At 35.0% G+C, this 15870-nt stretch overlaps 1 protein-coding gene across 3 annotated transcripts in view; it reads left to right on the forward strand.

Moving 5' to 3' along the window:
* Positions 1 to 10285: 10285 nt before the first annotated feature.
* The window catches only part of LOC145329037 (nuclear pore membrane glycoprotein 210-like), a 70512-nt gene continuing 64927 nt past the window's right edge, over positions 10286 to 15870 (forward strand). For all 3 annotated transcript variants that reach the window (XM_080173054.1, XM_080173062.1, XM_080173069.1), the window contains exon 1: positions 10286 to 10426. In XM_080173054.1, coding sequence (XP_080029180.1) covers positions 10367 to 10426 — 60 coding nt within the window. In that variant the 5' untranslated portion in view covers positions 10286 to 10366. The remainder of the gene's footprint in view (positions 10427 to 15870) is intronic.

A 15870-nucleotide genomic window follows, 5' to 3' on the forward strand; every position in this document is an offset into this window, starting at 1 on the left:
TTCCTTACACTATGTTACACGGGTGACAAAAAATCGTTTTTTACATTTTGGAAAATACACTTTTAAACAATTGTTTAGTAATATACACAAGTTTTTGTAAATAAAGCCGAAAGAATTAGCTCTTTACTATGAAAAATAAGAATTTTATGTGTAATTATACCAGAGGTATGGAATTAAGTTCCTTTTCATCATTGTAAACAACTATTTTTAAGGTCAACTTAACTACATTTCAAATCATCGTGGACCCTTTATTTTTAAAGCTATTTTTAAGTATTTTATATTTTTGGAATCAGTATGTAATAATTTATACGTTTAGCCTTTAAACGAAGTCAAATCTCCATTTTTTGTTGTAATTGTAGATGGTTTTCTTAGCATACCCGATTTCTGTAAAATAGACAATTTTCTTCTAATGAAAATTTTACGTTTGGTTCCAGATCTTTTAAGACCAAAAAAGTCCAAGCAAATCCTCTTACATGGTGATATTAGATGTATGTATAATATCAGAGAACTTTATCCTGTGTATGCGAAGCTATGCGAAGTTTGTTTTTTTAAGCCCTAAAGATACTGGGTCTATCAAAAAAATAACAATTTTTTTAGACATAAAAGTAATATATTACTTATTATCTAAAACACCTATTCCATTAAACTTAAAGTAAAGAAAAGTTTTAAAAACAAATAAAAGATTATCCATTTATGTCTAAGGTTTTATCTGAACTTTCATACCTTATATTGGGGAGGGGGGGGGGGCCTCGATTTATATCAATCTTGGATCCCATTAAAGCTAGAAGTCTAAAAATTTGTATGTGGTTTCCTTAATCAACAAAAAATATTCTGATTTTATATGTTTAACATTATCTACTCCCTTTACCCTTTAATTGAGCAACCTTTCACAAAAGGTTCTTTCATATTAACAAAGAAGAGTAGAACTTATGTTGATTAAGATAGAAAATGTTTCCTTTAAAATAAATGAAAATAAAAATTAGATTCTTACATATCTATGATCTAAAGGGATAAGACAATGGCCAGTAAATTAATGTACATCCCCAATGGTAATAAACAAAATTGCCCCTTCTATAAATTACAATTAGTTGTTGAACTGTTTGGACACTCAACTAATAAACTAACCAATCAAATTCAAAAGTCTCAAAAGTTGTTATGCCTACAAATAAGAAAAAACTATTATAAAACTTTGTGGACTAGTATAATAAACAGTCCATTGTTCCCTTCCTCCCTGCTTAAATATACACACAGAAAATGAGTAAGAAATTTGCTCATCTGTATTTATTAGAAATCTCAAAATATAAATTTCAGCGACGGCAGTCGGCAGGAAAATAGCGGCAGATTTTAATGAAATTTTAGTTGGTCGTGTATAGTTGTTAGAATAGCTTAAGTTTAAAATTTGAGGTCTCTAAGTAAAAAATTGAGGTAAAAGGAGTAAATTAAAGATTTCTGGAGGATCATACCTGGAACCGGAAATTGACTTGAACACCTGTATGTAGTAATATAGAATATTTTATTATTTTGGTAAGATAAAATGTTAAGTTTAAGTCATAAAAAAAATTATTTTTGCTCTTTACCTGTATGATCCTGCCAGGTATCCTGGCATCCTGTGCCCACCAGGATGGAGATATTCAACTTTCAGTTATGTGTCGTACCCATTATAAACAAGTCACTCAGTTATAGCTCTCTATCTTTCACACTAAGAAAATGAGATAGAAAATACTAAAAGGGGGGAGGGTCGCCCCTCCCCCCCCCCCCCCCAACTATTTAGGGTTAACAAACATTGTTAGTTGGGTTGTGTAATATCTTTTGATATGATTCCCGTCAATGTTGCTTAGAAACAAAGGAAGTTACAGCTTCTGAAATGTGCTTATTAGACTAGCTTTACACCCCCCCCCCTGACGCCCCTTGTGTAAAACCCTTATTATAAGTATTTTCACCATTATTTTAAAAGATATATGTATACTTATTGCTATTTAAATAAAATTTCATCAAAATTTTCAAATATACACTCTCTATGATTTTTTGTCATTTTTCGGGATTTCTGGAATACAGTGCCTTAGTCTATTCATTGGAATTTGCTTAACAACCCTAACCTTTAGATCAATACCTTTCTTAATCTTTAATTGTACAGCTTGTCACAAGTCATTATACCCGTATGTTAATTGTTGGCAAAACCATGGCCCTCTGTCATAAACATTTGCATAAATGGAATATTCAAAATATAGTATAAAAATCTAATTTGTCCATCTGCACAATAAAAAAACTTTAAAGATAGACGGCTAAAACTTCTTGTCATCACCCTCATCAAACAGGGCATAATTAAGTGTAAAAGAATTATTGCGGTTATACTGATTTAATGCAGCTTTTTAGCCTCTTTTACATTTTGCAATTGATTTTCTCGGCCCCTAATTAAGGTGAAGCTTCTGGTAAAATTCCTATTATCATAGAGCATAATTAAGTAAAAACATCCATGGCAGTCAGACGGCTTTAAGCAGCATTTTAGTCGCTTTTATTTATACAACGGCAAAATATGGACAATTGAATCTTCTTGTTAACCTTCCCATTATTATGAACATAATTGAGAATAAAAGGACAAATTCATTTATTAATAATGTACTTATCCGTTTTAATAATTGCTTAAAATAGATATAAGGACAGGAATCTTTAATGCTGAATTAAATTTGCTTTAAAATCATCTTAGACAATTCCTTTAATTTATTATCATTCATCACATACAGATTCTAGACCATGAAACTTCAACTTTCAGCAATCAAAAAACTAAACTTGAGTCCTATGTAATTTTGGGTCTAGAATCATAATCTGTTAAAATCAAAATCCTATGTCCTCCTTTTGGCAATAGAATCGCACTAAAATTGCAACAGATATTTACGATACCTTATTTTAATCTCATAAGAAACAATAATCCATTTTGTTAAAACAAAAATCAAAGGTCACCATTTATTAAATACTTTCATATCTTTAAACTTGCCAAATAAATATTTTTTCGCAGATTAATGCCATTTTTGTCAGCGAAATAATAAGTCTTCTAAAAAAGCACATTATTAGAAAAAAAAAGTAAATTTAAGGATTATAATATGTTTTTCTGAAGTCATTTATATGGTAAAAAACAGAATTGTGCAACGTACTTGAATGAAAAGCCAAAAAATGTAATTTGCAAAAAAATTGCAACACCTAAATCTCACAGAAATAAAACTTTTAACTATTCTACAGTAATATGTTTTAAAAAATATTTATCTTTTATAAAATGAAGTTTGTTTGAAAAGTTCTTAATCTTATTAAATAGAACAGGGCAAAATTATTTTTTTTTAAATGTAAACAAACACTTAACTTTGAATATTTCTATAGTTTTTCTAAAACCTAAAAAGCAAATTGTACTCAAAATCAATGTTTTGTTTGTTAAATCTTCTTGTGGCGAGATTTTGAAATGTTACTTTTTCATATTTATTGAATAATTATAAAAAAGGAAAAAAATTTGCATTAAGCCGATTTAAATATATTAAATATTTCCTTATTAATGCAGCAAAATGAAAAAAAGGTGTAAAATAAAAATAATTTATTTTACTGCTGAAAGACTGCCACAAGTAGACCAAATACCCCAAATTTGAAGCCTTCAGCTTCTATAACAAAAAAGTTCTAGGCATTTTAAAATGACATTTTATGTACAATGGAAATTTTGAAAGAATTGCAATGCTCATGTTGAAAACTTTAAAATTAAACTACGTGGCCTAGAAACAAAATTATAAGCTTATTTTTGTCATAAATTTAGGTTTCCAGTAACTAATTATATTTTTACAATAAAAATACCCATTTTTATAGTCAAAATCATTAAAATAAATTAAGTTTTACTTGCGTTGTACCGAATGTACTGTAGCCAATCAGAAGGCTGAATCAGCTTAACAACCAATCACAGCTATGCTTGTATTAGTTTACCCCTTTGTTTCCGCTATGATTTTCGTTTAAAAATGCAATTTAAATCGAATTTTTTTCATAGATTTTGACTATGAAATGTGGTGTTTTTATTGTAAAAATGTAATCAGTTACAGGCAATCTAAGTTTCTGACAAAGATAAGGTTATAATTTTATGTCTAGGCAACGTAATTTAATATTGTTTTTTCTTTTATGAGCATTGGAAATCTTTCAAAAATTCCATTGTACATAAAATGCTATTTTGAAATGCCTAGAACTTTTTTGTTATTGAAGCTGAAGGCTTATAATTTGGGGTATTGGGTCTTCTTGTGGCAGTCTTTTAGCAGTTAAAGCATGTTATTTCTTGCAGGCGTCCTTTAAACGGAAATATTTTCAGCTGTTATCAAAGAGTATATCATTTTCTTATGTTGGGCTAAGAATAGTAATTTCAAGGGATCGACAGCCGCACAAAAGCCTAAAATTCCGCAGGTGTGCAAAATAAATATTTTAATAAGGTGAATTGTCTGTTAAGAAACATGTTTAGATATCCAGCTTAATTTTAAAGTTATAATATGAAGATTTAACTGAGGCTTACCCGCAGCTGCTGAACCCTGATAATTTCAAATAATAAGATTTATTTTGAAAATTGCAGTCACAAGAGCCGTTAAAAGTAAACGGACATTCTGGTATTGAATATATAGTTAATACGCTTTTTAAATTGTACTTTATTACAAAAGGAATCACCATATGAAGTTTCGAATTGATAGGACAACTCTAAAATGCCATAATCAACAAAATGAGCTATCCGTTCCGGACAACGGACGAACTGACCCTAATTATAGAAAAACTGCGCCCCTATCATCTAGAAGCTCTATACTGAAGGATAAATAAGGGCAGAAAAATAGCCTAAAACCATACTCAGACTTTATCTATAAAATAAAATAGCCCAAAACCACCTCAGGACCTATAGGAAGCTTCAATGTAAAGGAGAACCGTATCAGGTCAGCGGTTAGCAAGATCCTTCGCTACAGACAAAAAAAGCTTATATAATACTAGCGGCTTCGCCCCTAGCCTCTAGGGGCTTTGCCCCAAGAGGTAATTAAAAAAATAAGGTAGTACATGTGGTGGATCTTCATCATATTATAATTATACATCAAAAAAAAAAATTTGGATCCTCATCTTCTTCAAACTGTATATCAATTACATAAAAAAAAAAAAATTTGGATCCTCATCTTCTTCAAACTGTATATCATCAAAAAAAAAAAAAAAGAATGGGGGGGATTTTTTTTGTTTTTGGGGGGGTTGGGGGTGTCCCACCCCCCAAGAAAATAGCTTAAAACCACCACAGGACCAATAGGTATATACCCTGAAGAGTAGAATCCAATCGGTTCAGTGGTTACCGAGATCTTAAGGGACGGACGGACAGACATCGTTCTACTTTGTATTATAGATTAGCGGCTATTGGTGGGGGGTATTTTTCATTTTTGGGGGGGTTGAGGGTGTCCCACCCCCCAAGAAAATAGTTATAAACCTTCCCGGGACTTATGAGAAGCTACCCTGTCAAGGAGGACCTGATTGGTTCAGCGGTTAGCGAGATCCTTCGGTACAGACAGACAAACATCCTGTTACTTTAGTATAAGGATAGCCGTTTCGCCCCTAGCCTCAAGGGGCTTTGCCCCAAGAAGTAATTAAAACAAGGATGACAACATCTATAATTAGCGAAGCACAAAAAATTGTGGATGGGAATACGTTGAAGTAGATTTAAAGTGTATTTATTAAAATTAAGAATATATTTATTGGAGAAAATAAACACGAAACCTTGTTTTATTTTGTATGATGAAGACGGTTAAAGTAAATTACATACTAGATGCACATAACAGTTGGAAAAAATATTTTGAAACTGTTAATGCAAAAAAGTTTTAAAATTGGACATAAAATGCCAAAGATATGGGGAAATATGACAAAAATATATAAATAGCCAAAAAACTGCTAAAAGGCAGTTGGCCGCCATTGTTCCTTTTCTTAAAACGCCAGAGATTAAATTTTAATATCTAACTGAAGAATTTTTGAAAATTGTACCATAAACACCAAAAATATGGGTAAAATGTGAAAAATATAAAAATAGCCAAAAACCTGCAAAAAGGCAGTCTGACTGTCATTGTTGTTTTCTTCAAACGACAGGGAATTTAATTTTGATATCTTGAACTGAAAGAATTTCGAAAATCGGACCATAAACACCAAAGATATTGGGAAAAATGTAAAAAATATAAAAATAGTAAAAAACCTGTTGTTTTCTTCAAATGATGGGAAATTTAATTTTGATATCTTTAACTGAAAAACTTTTGAAAATCGGACCATAAACACCAAAGATATGGGGAAAATTTGGAAAATATAAAAAATAGCCTAAAACCTGCTAAAAAGCAGTCCGACCGCCATTGATGTTTTAAAGTTAATTGTGCTCCTTAATGATGGGAATGTTGTCAAAAAATTTCCAGCTCTCTATCTTTTATAGGAGCCGAGAAAATCACGTTTCCCCCATTTCATTAATTACGGACAGATGGACGGATGGACATTGTGAATTATAGAGTAGCTTCGCTACTAATAAAAAAAATGAATTACATGGGGTGGATCTTCATCATTCGCATCATCAAAAAAAAAATTTGAGTCCCTGGCTCTGCATCTTGATCTGGCTCTGCAGCTTCAGAATTTTTTTTTGGGGGGGTGGGGAGGAACTTTCATTTTTGGGGAGGGGTGTCCCACCCTCCATGAAAATAGCTTAAAACCACCACAGGACCAATAGGTATATACCCTGAAGAAAAGAATCCGATCGGTTCAGTGGTTTCCGAGATCTTTAGCTTCAGACAGACTATATTTGATATACCTTTCAAAAATAGGTTGAAAACAGTTTAAATACAAGGATGACAACATCCATAAGTAGCGAAGCACAAAATTTCATTTGAGTCCCTGGCTCTGCAGCTTCAGAATTTTTTTTTTTTTGGGGGGGGGGAGGAACTTTCATTTTTGGGGAGGGGTGTCCCACCCTCCATGAAAATAGCTTAAAACCACCACAGGACCAATAGGTATATACCCTGAAGAAAAGAATCCGATCGGTTCAGTGGTTTCCGAGATCTTTAGCTTCAGACAGACTATATTTGATATACCTTTCAAAAATAGGTTGAAACAGTTTAAATACAAGGATGACAACATCCATAAGTAGCGAAGCACAAAATTTCATGGATGGGACTGACGGTCATTGTTGTTTTCTTCAAATGACGGGAAATTTAATTTTGATATCATTAACTGAAAAAATTTTGAAAATCGATTAATAAACACCAAAGATATGGGGGAAAATGTAAAAAATATAAAAATAGCCAAAAACCTGCAAAAAGGCAGTCTGACCTTCATTGTTGATTTCTTCAAATGACCGGAAATTCAATTTTGATATCTTTAACTGAAAAAATTTTAAAAATCGGTCCATAAACACCAAAGATATGGGGGGAAATGTAAAAAAATATAAAAATAGCCAAAAACCTGCAAAAAGGCAGTCTGACCGTCATTGTTGTTTTCTTCAAACGATGGTAAATTTAATTTTGATATCTTTAACTGAAAAAAGTTTGAAATTCGGACCATAAACACCAAAGATATGGGGGAAAATGTAAAAAATATAAAAATAGCCAAAAACCTGCAAAAAAGGCAGTGTGACCGTCCTTGTTGGTTCTCCAAACGACGGAAAATTTAATTTTGATATATCTAACTGAAAAAATTTTGAAAATCGGACCATAAACACCAAAGATATGAGGAAAAATGTGGAAATTTAAAAAAAAAATAGCCTAAAACCTGCTAAAAAGCCGTCCGACCGCCATTGATGTTTTAAAGTTAATTGTGCTCCTTTATGATGGGAATGTTGTCAAAAAATTTCAGCTTTCTATCTTTTATAGGAGCTGAGTAAATCCCATTTCCCCCATAGCGTGACGGACGGACGGACTGACGGACGGACAAAGTGAATTATAGAGTAGCTTCGCTACTAATAAAAAGTTTAGGCATGGCATGGCGATATGCCTCATGATGTCTATTGCCTCTTGTGCTCTTAAAATATTTTCTTAAATCAAACCAATCTTGCTAATAAAAAACAAGATTACTTATAAAAATTTAGTGAGAAAACAACACAAAATTAAAAAATTAAGTTTTGCATTTTGAATACTAGCCTGGTAAATAGCAAAAAGTCCCCACCCCACTCCTCTTTAATGGAGTGAAATAAAAATGTTAAAATAGAAAGCAGAGTCAGTTGTGAGTGAAACCAACCATAGAAAAAATACCACTTAATTTACTCCTATTATTATTTCTTATGAATGCCATTGTACTTTGGAGGATTGTTAACCGTTTAAAAAAATAGATCAGCTACAAATAATTAGACATATTATAATATAAATAGTATTATTTAAAATTACTAGTGGAGCGCCCTAGCATCTAGGGGCTCTTTATAGGCAGAAAAAAAAGTCTAAAACCATCTCAGGACCTTTCAAAGCTCCACTGTAAAAGAAAACCATATCGGTTTAGCGGTTACCGAGTTCCTTCGCTACAGACAGAAAAAAGCTTACTACATTATATAATAGGATGAATAAAAGCAAAACTAATTTACAGCTTGATTTCTGATGACGGTCAAAATTTTCCATTTTCATAATTATTACAAAATTTTTGTCTATAACGGTAGAAAATATTTAGTATGATAAAGAGTGGACCCTATTATTATCAAAACAATGCTGCTATGTTTGCAGGAAAAACAGTTATTTTAACTTAATTATGAATTTAAGTATCAATTTATCCTACAATCCTCCTATTTTTACTTAGCTATCAAAGTTATTGTTATATTGGTATTACGTCAAACAGTAGATTCAAAAAACGCTCGACAGACAAAGAGTAGATGAGACAAACGCTAGAACGACAAACAATAGTTGGGACAAACGCTAGAACGACAAACAATAGTTGTGACAAACGCTAGAATTTTCAACTTTGCAACAACGTTATAATTGCGACAAACACTAGAAGCAACATGCGCTAAAATTTAAGCTTGGTTGAAAGCCCATGACATATCACACCCCATAAAATTTGTTTAATGTTACTGCACTACTTACAGATATAATTGTCCTAATTTGAATAATTAGAACCTTTTCATTTATATGATTAAAGGAAGGTTATTGACAAGACACAAGTTATAAATTCGAATTTCATAAGAAAGAATGATCACACAACTTTCTTAATAGTTGGGCTTTGCAGCTGTATTCAACCAAAGTTTTTGAAATTGCCCCCCAATTTCGACAACCGGAGCCAATATGCAGCTACTATTCAGTTGAAAATCTACAGCCGCCTGCAGAACGTCTGCAGATGTATCTATCAAAAATGGCGTCTGAAAGTTGAAGTTGTAAAATCTGTAGCTGCCTATTATAAGTATCTAAGTAATGAGCAGAAAACTGCCCTAAATCTAGAGGGCATCCGAGCCCTAAAAAAAGTTTAGATCATATGGAAACAATATTAATTCTAGCGTTTGTCTTATCTATTGTGTCACCTGTAGAAAAAATTCAAGCCTAGTTCACAAAAGACATAGGTCGATCGAAAGAAGCTTTAGGTTGACCAATTCTATAAAGGCATTTGTTAGTTTTACTTGTTTAGGTTGACCTACAGAATAAATCGGTCGACCTCTAAAAGATGTTTGTGTACTGGGCACTAGTGTTTGACGAAATCTAGCATTTGTCACAGCGTTTGTTGTATCTAGAGTATGTCGTTTCAAAGGTTTCTCTGTATATAAATTTTTGTATGTCAGCGTTTGTCGCATCTCCTGTTTGACGTAGTATCGTTAAATTGTACAGATCTAGCCACGAACGAGATATCTTAATAATGGAATATTTCAAAAGAAGATTTAAATGAACTGGATTAATTTTGTAAGCATTTGGATAAAAAAAAGGATTAACGGTTAAAAAATGTAAAGAAGTTTTTTTTGTAAACAACTTTTAACGTCAAGAATGTAAAATCATTTAAAAATCTAAAATTGGCTTCGCAGGGTTAAAAATAGGAGAAAAGCTACTGTAAAAATACAAACAAACCCGCTACTTCGTTTCATGATCCGAAATTTTATGCCAGATAGTGTGACAATACTTACAAATTCTGTATTCTAGGGTGAATTTTTAAAAATTACATTGAAATTAAATGTTAACATTCCTTTATAGTTAATTTTAAACGTAGTTAGTGAATCCCTACCGTGTAGTCCTAAATTATTAGAAAACCGCTTAATTTCTTGTGCGGTTGAAAGTACATGTGAAAGCTACGAGCAGTGAAAAAAATTAACAATAAAACTTGTGAAGCATAGGATTCTAAAGTCTGCAGTAAATATTTAAAGTCAGAGGCAACACCAAATGTGTACCCTTGTAAATCTAAATGAAAAATGAAATTTGTGTTTAGCCTTTTTGTGATATTATTTGATGGTATTTTATCTTTGTCGAAGGTAAACAACAATAAAAAAATTACTAGAGCGGGATTTTAAAAAAAAGAATTATGGATAACCTAAATCATTAGCATCCCAACCATACGAACAAGTTAAGTAAATGTGTAAAAGTAAGTCAGAGCATGTCAATATTTTATCAAATTAAAGGGACTGTGAACGAAAAAATTTCTCATCAGATTATCAAACCTTAACATCATCTCATTCATATATAATCTCAAAGATATGGCAAAAGGAGCTCTCGTTTCCTTAAAAAAAACCTTTTCTGCTGATTTTTACTAAATCCAAGATTGGAAGAAATTTTTCCAGAGTACATAGATGTGCAATTAATTGTCTTTTTCTCCGTCTATAGATAAAACAAAACTTTTTGACATAGTTCTCCATTTTTTTCCTCACGATTAAGCCTACTTTTAACATAATCCTTGCCTTTAACCAACGTATAGTTACTTAGAAATTGATAAAATAAGCAATATTTTTTATTTAATAACAACTTCAATAACGCAGCTAAAAACAGGTTTATTTATTAGTAACTTCAGTTGGCCATTTCTCGCCCACTTTTAATTACAATTTTTAAAATATTAAAGGTGCAATATTTCTTTATAAACAGTCTGATAAAAGTGTAATCTAAATATCCTAAGTGGATTATTTATTGTCCGACAGAATTATCATATTAAATAACCTCTGAGATTCAACCCTTTGTAGACAGTGAGGTACTATTTTGTCAACAGCACGAATTTAAAATAGATCTTTATTTCCTCATTACTATGCTATTAAAACATGAATTAGCAATTTATGTCATAAAACGAATCATTGACAGCTAAATTATTTCAACTATATATGACAAGTTAAATATATCTAGAAACACTATAATAAACAAAAACGTTCAGATTTTCCTTGTTTTTCCATTTTTCCCTCCCAAATTGCTGCAAAATCAAGGCATAAATCTTCGATATTTTTGTTAATAAGACGTTTATTGTAGATCAGAGCTTGATCTTTAAATCATTTTAGGGGTGATTTGGATCGGGGCGCGCCAAACTTTCAGCCAATCACAGCGCTGCATTTTCAAAATGAAGCGCTGTGATTGGCTGAAATTTTGGCGCGCCCCGATCTGAATCGCCACTAAAATGATTTAAAGATCAAGCTCAGTACAGTGAAAAGTGCTTGAAAAATGTTAAGATTTGATAATAAGATGAATTTTTTTTACATTTACACTCCCTTTAAAGTAAAAAAAAATACAATTTATTTACCCTTTTTTTCAATATATTTACCAGAAAACACAATTTTATGCCTGAAAAATAAAATAAGTTAATTTTTAAATAATCATTTTATATTATGACAACATAGCCTAATGGTAAGTTCGGTTAGGATTTGTTAAGTAAGTTTGGTTAGAGTAACTCCACAGGGGTTAAGTAAGGTTAGGTTAGTTAAGGTAATATTGAGCAGCTCCGCAAGGATAGGGCCTCCCACAGATTTTAAATTACTATTTCGCTCACGAAAATGGCAGAAGTTCTGCGAAATAATATCTATTTTGCAAATTTATAGCTATGAAAGCATTTAATAAATGGTGAACCTTAAATTTTGTTTCGACAAAATGTATTATTATTTCTTATTAGATGAAATAGTAAATATTTGCCGCAATCCTATTGCAATTTTATTGCAAAAATAAAAAAAACTTTATTCTTATGTAATTAAACAAAATAAATGCAAAAAAAACAACTACCAAAAAGGTCAACTGTATTATAAAAAAAAACTTTTTTTGTGGATTTGAATTTATTTTGTTTAATAAAAAGAGTTTTTATGCGCTACTTTGGTAATGAATCAACATAAAAGTGCATTTTAATTAATAGGGTTGAAAAAACTTATAACTTGTTTTATAGTTTTTGATCACTTTTTTTATATACATTTATTTGATATGTATATCAAAATCAAAAAGAACTTTTTTCTTTACCTTTTACTTCTCTGCAAAAATGCCTTGGTAATTTTTTCACTATATTTGCTCTTAAAAAAATTCTATAACTGATTTTTACAATTAGGATGATAGATTTTATGCCAATTATTGTGTTAACTTTTAAAAAAATTATCAACATAAAAACTTAAATAAAAACATTTATTCAGTGACAGATTACAAGAAATAAACAAGGATGACAACATCCATAAGTAGCGAAGCCCAAAAATTCATGGATGGGAATACGGTTGTTTTCTTAAAACGACAGGAAATTCAATTTTTATATGCTTAACTTAAAAAAATTTTAAAATCGGACTATATACATAATTGAAATGGAAAAATAAGGAAAAAAATAAAAATAGCCAAAAACCTGCAAATAGGCAGTTTGACTGTCATAGTTGTTTTCTTTAAACAACAGGAAATTAAATTTTGATATCTATAACTGAAAAATTTTTGGAAATCAGACCATAAACACCAAAGATATGGAGAAAAATGTGAAAAATACAAAAATAGCCTAAAACCTGTTTAAAGGTAGTCTGACTGTCATACTTGTTTTCTTTAAATGACAGAAAATTTAATTTTAATATCTATAACTGAAAAAATTTTGGAAATCGGACCATAAATACCAAAGATATGGAGAAAAATGTGAAAAATACAAAAATAGCCTAAAACCTGTTGAGAGGTAGTCTGACCGTCATAGTTGTTTTCTTTAAACGATAGGAAATTTAATTTGATTTCTAAAACTGAAAAAAATTTGGAAATCGGACCATAAACACCAAAGATATGGAGAAAAATGTGAAAAATACAAAAATAGCCTAAAACCTGCTAAAAAGCGCTCCGACCACCATTGATGTTTTATAGTTAATTGTGCTCCTTATTAATATGAATGTTGTCAAAAATTTCAGCATTCTATCTTTTATAGGAGCTGAGTAAATCCCATTTCCCCCATAGCGTTACGGACTGACTGACTGACGGACAAAGTGAATTATAGAGTAGCTTCGCTACTAAAAATAATAATGTCAAAATAAATGTAGGTAAAATTAAATGGACGGGGGAAAAGGAGAAGGAAAGAAGGGTTACAACAAATTTCAAGGCTAATTTTTCTTCAATTTTAAATGTAACCATTTCTGTAATTAATAATGTAAGGTTTTTAATAAATCCAGGCAAATCAATATATTTTAAGTACATTCATTACATTCTTCAATATTATGTGGTAGGGTGAAGCGTTTCAACCCTACAACGCGAGTTCGATTCAAAAGAGCCCCTAGCCTTTAAGGATTCTATCAATAAAGAACTACAAGTAGTTACTGTTAAAGAGATATATTTAAACTGAATACATTTATAATAGGGTTACTAATTTATATACAAGATAGAGGATAAATAGGTTAGGTAGAAAGGGTGCGGGGGAGATGGGGCGGAGCCACATTCTGGTGGAAAGTAGAGTGGTAGGCTTCAGTAAGGAGGAAGGTAGACATCTTCCGGAAAAGGGTAGGTTACTGGGGCCTTGAACCATGGTGGGCGGCAGACTCTCCCTGGGGCACAGCACGGTGTAGGACAGCTCGGGCCACACAGGCCCCTCGGGAAACTCGTTGCTCGGTCTGGCTGTGGTTGGTAATCAGCATGGTCAACTCCCGGTTGGCTCGCAGCTGAGGGTTGGCAACGGTCAGGCCTCGGTGCTGGAAGTTAGGCCTTGTCTGGAGAACTATCTCTGTCTCAGCTGGCAGCTGGACATGGAGGCCCAGGCTCACTCTAGAGGCCCCTAGAGGAGGGACAGCGATGGTAGTAGGCGCATAGAGTTCCATGGGGGCGCCTGCTTTGTCCAGGTTGCTAGGCATCTTGGCTCCCACTCGGATGGGGATAGCTGTCATCTGGAGGGGGCACATCGCTTCCGCTTCGTCCTGGGGGGCCGCCACTTCCATCTTGGTAGCCGCTTCTTGTCCTGGGGGCTCGCTGCTGGCAGGTAGGGGCTCCATGTCTGCGTCTGGATTCCATATTGCATCAGTGGGTGGCGCTGGGGCCGGCGGCGCCGGCCGTTGATCGCTGGGCTGGTTCTGTAGGTTCTCCTCTACAGGGTCATGGTCCTGGTGGCTGGGCAGTGGTGCTCCTGTGGACGCGGCAGCTGGCTGGTACACGGGGAGGTGGCCTTGCCCACTAGGTGGCACATCTGTGGCTCCGGCCGGCAGCTTGGTGGCGTCCTCGTCAACGTCCAAGTTGTCCTGAATGTCATCTGGGATCTGCTGGGCAGTGACATCTCCAGTGTATTTGCGCAGCCGGCCAATGTGCGCGGTAACTTCCGAGACCTTGGCTGTTGGAGAGGCTGGACAGATGACGTAGTGGACGTCCGTCGCCTTGTGCACTATCTTCTAGGGGCCTGTCCACCTCTTGGTAATCTTGGCTGCTTTCCCAGGCACCAGGCGGGGGGCCAGATACCAGACCAGGTCTCCAACCTCGTACTTGGCTGTTCCCTCGTAGGCCGCCGCGCTCCTTCGGATGGTCACGTCTTCTCGCTGTTGGATTGCGTCGAACACCGCGTGGTATCGCTGCAGGATGGCCTGGACATTGGCTGGGACTGACGCATACTCAGTGTCGGGCAGCCGGAGCACCAGGTCCACTGGAAGCTTGGCCTCTCTCCCAAAGTAGGCCAGGAAGGGGGTCACGCCTGTGGTTTTGCAGGTCTTCGTATTGTAGGCTAAGGCAATGGCAGGCAAGTGCGGCTCCCAGTTGTTGTCGTCTCTGTCCAGGAACAGCCTCATGCCTGTGTTGAGCGTCCGGTGGAACCTCTCGACCTGGTTGGACTGCGGATTGTAGGGCGGCGGATGTGTCAGGCTAATCTCTAGCTGGGCGGCCAGTTCCTTGAATACCTGGCCGGTGAACTCCATCCCGTTGTCAGAGTGGATCTTCAGGGGGCATCCGAACGTGGCAATGTGGCGGTGCAGTAAGGCCTCAGCCACAGTGATGGTGCGCTTGTTGGGAATGGCGTAGAGGCTGACAAACCGGCTGAATCCATCCTGGCAGGTGAGAATGTAACGGTTCCCGGCTGGCGTCTCAGGTAGGGGCCCCACAAGGTCAATGAACAGGACTTGCTGTGGATACCCCTGCCGGGAGGGCACATGTATCCCAGCTTTCAACCGCTCCTTGGTGATCTTCTGTACACACTCAGGGCAGGTCTGGACCATCAGGCGGACGTCGTGATGCATGGTGGGCCACCAGAAATGCATGGCGACGCAAGCTATGGTGGCTTCAATCCCATGGTGTCCAGCCATGGGGGCTCCATGGGCCAGAAAGTACGCATCCTGATGGAGGGCCGGGGGCAGCAGGTAGCGAGTCCTCTCCCCGGTCAGTGTCTTGGCGGTGATGGTGAGGCAGCCATGCTTGTTGAGTCCGAGAGCCGCAAACCGGCTGGCATACTGCTGTTCATCTCGAGACTTGCCCTGGAGCTCGGCCTTGGTTGGGGGCTTCCCGTCCGCCACCCACTGGCGGACACGGAGCAGGAGTTGGTGTT

Source organism: Acartia tonsa, chromosome 1 (genome assembly GCF_053477335.1).
Source record: "Acartia tonsa isolate MP-2025a chromosome 1, ASM5347733v1, whole genome shotgun sequence".
In the NCBI taxonomy this organism is placed as follows: Eukaryota; Metazoa; Arthropoda; class Copepoda; order Calanoida; family Acartiidae; genus Acartia; species Acartia tonsa.